Genomic DNA, 3,073 nt, shown 5'->3' with positions numbered 1-3,073 from the left:
AAGCATCATATCTTCATGGAAGGTCACAACTGTTGTGAGTCATACTCCTTCACCAAAGGTCAACTTTCTGAAGATTTGAATTCTTTCTCAAGGGTTGCATCACATTGCCAAGTAATAAAACCATATTGTAAAACAAACCATCCTTTCGTTCGTACCATAAAATACAAAAGGGTGTACCGTGTTAAAGGGTAATCACTAATCACCCTCGTTTATTTACAATTGATGATTATTTTTCCTTATTCAGCAAAAAAATATATATATAAAATAAAAAATTGATGATTATTTTTACAGAACAAGTTGGGTTTCATATTATTAAGCTACCCCACTCAGACCACACCATCCCTTCTAAAAGTCAAACCTGCCTGTCATCATGTTATGGTTAGTAATAGTATCTTCGTACTTGTTTAATTATTTCTTATAGCAGCCTCACAAGAAACAAGATATGAAACTAAAAGGAATAATAATAAATAAATAAAAAGATATGAAATTAAAAAGAATTTACTTCTGCATTAACATCTACTGAAGAATCTACAACATGACCCATATTATAAATAGGTTTAATTGACAGGACAAATGGTCCCAAGCCGGAAGGAATTCCAAGGCCATATATTAACAAGAAACAACTGCTACATTAATTACTTCTGAATAAAATTAAAGCTATGATTGGCCTTATGGTCCCAAGCCACATATACACATAGGCAGACACAGCAACAGTAACAGCTGTTGCAACAAATTTCTTCCAATGGAATTCCATGATGCCCAAATTATGTTTTACAAATTGATATCTAAAGTAACCATATCAAGTACACATAAATAAACCCTTTAACAGCACAGCTCCTTTTCCCTCTTATTATTTTTCCTATTAACCATTAACCATATACCATATACACATTGTTACCCAAAGGAAAAAAAAAAATTACTAAATGATGCAGATCTGCATTATACTTCAGAGATAAAGAGATTTAAAATCTGAAGCCAAAAAAAAAAAAAAAAAAAAAAAAAAAAAACCCAAGACTTGTAAGATTGGCTATATGAATTTAGGATGGCCTTCTTGAAAGAATTCCAAAATATGATTGGCCCCCAGTTTAAAGTTGTATGCATTACTCAAAAGTTTCCCATTGAGTTGTTACCACAAATGACTCAGAATGCCGCAATGGCTGCTGCTGCTGCAGCCCTTGCATTTGCCCTTTAGACTCCATCTGCCTCATTTGCACATGATGCTTTTGCATTGGTACAGACATTTGCTTGGATGAATTTGCTTGTTGTTGCTGCCATGGGATATTACCTCCACTGCTGCCAGGCTTTGAATAATGCAACTTCATTTTATCGAGAGTTTCGATGTGCTTCTGAACTCTACTCACCTTTAGGAACCATTCCAAAGTTAATGACCTCATTGGCTTAGTAAGGAATAAGAATTAAAACGATGTGCAACACTAAAGCTTAAGGAGTAATAACAAATCCAATATACCTGCGCCTTTCTCTGCAATTTAAAATCTCCCTCAACATTAACAATTTCATCCAACTTAACTAACTTTGTCATCAACATTTCAGTCAAACTCTCCACATCCATTTTTGTGACTTTCCCACCTCTAGAAACTTTGGCTTCCAAAGCAGTGACCTACCAAATTGCAGTAAAAAAAAAATGTCAAAAAAAAATTTACCCAGTTCCTTTATGAATCCTTTCTATGTTGTTCTGATGTAAAATTTACCTGTCCTGCAATTTTGTCCACTTCCAAACTGATTTCTGCCAAGGATTTTGAGGCCTTTTCAACCTTTGAATTTTTTAGCATCTCAACGCACCTTCTTTCTCTACTTACAATGTCCTCAACAAGCTCGATTTTGGATCCATCTTTCACTCTTGCCGCATCAAGATATGCTTTGGATACTCTCTCCTTGTTCTTGTATATCAGCTTCTGATCAAGAGGGTGCAAGCCAGTAAGTTCTGCCAACATTTTCTTCAAATTCCCTGCAACCCAAAAGATCAATTACCATTAGCAAATCCAATTCCTCTATAATACTTAAAAACTCAACAAAAATTAAAAATTCAAATTCTTATTCAAAATCAAGAATTCTAATTACCAAAGCTTGCTTGGGAACTTATTTGAATTTCATGGCACAAAGAGCCATACTTCACTCTAACTTTAATTGTGGGAATTGAAACAGTGCCTTGATTCATATCACGCTTCTGCACCAACATTCCTCCTGGCCTAATTTCCCATTCCTCCACATTCTGATTGCCTCCACCACCGACAGAGTTGGAAAACATGCTGTCAATATTCTTTGTCTTCATTGGCTTCATCTATGTATATATTCTTGGTTCTAATTCCAAATATAATAAGAATCTGGTTGAACAGTAAATACCACAAAAAGTTTGAGTCTTTGAGGTCTGTCAAGTTCTTCCCTTGGACTAGAGGCAATCCAGAAAGTGAAGAAAGAATCTTTAGTCCTCTCAAAGTTCTCTTTCTTGTGATATGCAATGGAACCCAGTTGTGAACCACTGAGATAGAACTAGAAGAACATGGTTAGGAAAATCCTTGGACTAAAAATACTAGGCTAAAGTACCATCACAAGAAAATATAAACTTTTGTTTATGTCATTGTAACATCACAGTTTTTAAGTAACTGTTCTCAAAACTAAAAGAGAGAGAGAGAGAGAGACAGAGAATTGAGATCTCGATGAAGCATAAAGAAGAGAAAGGAAAATGAAAAAGAAAAGGAAAGAAAATGAATGGCCAGCGAGGAAAGCGAGTGAAATTCAAGAATATGTGTGTAATGTGAATACAAAGAAAGAAAGATAATATGGAAAATATATAGTTAAGGGAAGAGGAGAGACAAGATTAAATATTTGGCTTCTTACAAGGAAATAAAACAAAACCACATCGGAAGAGATGGAAATAATTTTACATGAAATGTTAAATTCTTTGTAAATATTTTAGTTTAGTGGGTGAAAAAAAAGACGGCAGCAAGAAAAATCAATTTCCATCCTGTCTAAACAAAGGTTATACTTGAGTAACAATATAATAATACAAATAATAGTCTTTTTTTTTTTTTTTTTTTTTTTTTAGAGTTTCAAC

The 3,073-nt window shown here is 34.0% G+C and overlaps 1 protein-coding gene across 1 annotated transcript; it reads right to left on the bottom strand.

Annotated features, from left to right (window-relative positions):
• Positions 1-515: 515 nt before the first annotated feature.
• Positions 516-2,782, bottom strand: LOC126709739 (BAG family molecular chaperone regulator 1-like). The gene is made up of 4 exons (XM_050410073.1): positions 2,080-2,782; positions 1,710-1,966; positions 1,469-1,618; positions 516-1,361 (listed from the first exon to the last, which is right to left on the bottom strand). Exons 1-4 carry the CDS (start codon positions 2,297-2,299, stop codon positions 1,101-1,103), a joined length of 888 nt encoding a protein of 295 aa, XP_050266030.1. The 5' UTR covers positions 2,300-2,782; the 3' UTR covers positions 516-1,100.
• Between the last annotated feature and the right edge of the window lie 291 nt (positions 2,783-3,073).

The sequence above is a fragment of the Quercus robur genome, chromosome 12 (genome assembly GCF_932294415.1).
Source record: "Quercus robur chromosome 12, dhQueRobu3.1, whole genome shotgun sequence".
Classification (NCBI taxonomy): domain Eukaryota; kingdom Viridiplantae; phylum Streptophyta; class Magnoliopsida; order Fagales; family Fagaceae; genus Quercus; species Quercus robur.
The sequence above is the reverse complement of the archived record's forward strand: the minus strand, read 5'-3'. Positions and strand labels throughout refer to the sequence as shown.

Coding starts and splice junctions, on each gene's coding strand:
- LOC126709739 (XM_050410073.1), bottom strand. CDS start 2,299: ATGAAGCCAATGAAGACAAAGAATATTGACAGCATGTTTTCCAACTCT. Junction 1,967..2,079: donor AAGTTCCCAAGCAAGCTTTG/GTAATTAGAATT, acceptor TTTGGGTTGCAG/GGAATTTGAAGAAAATGTTG. Junction 1,362..1,468: donor AATTGCAGAGAAAGGCGCAG/GTATATTGGATT, acceptor TGGTTCCTAAAG/GTGAGTAGAGTTCAGAAGCA.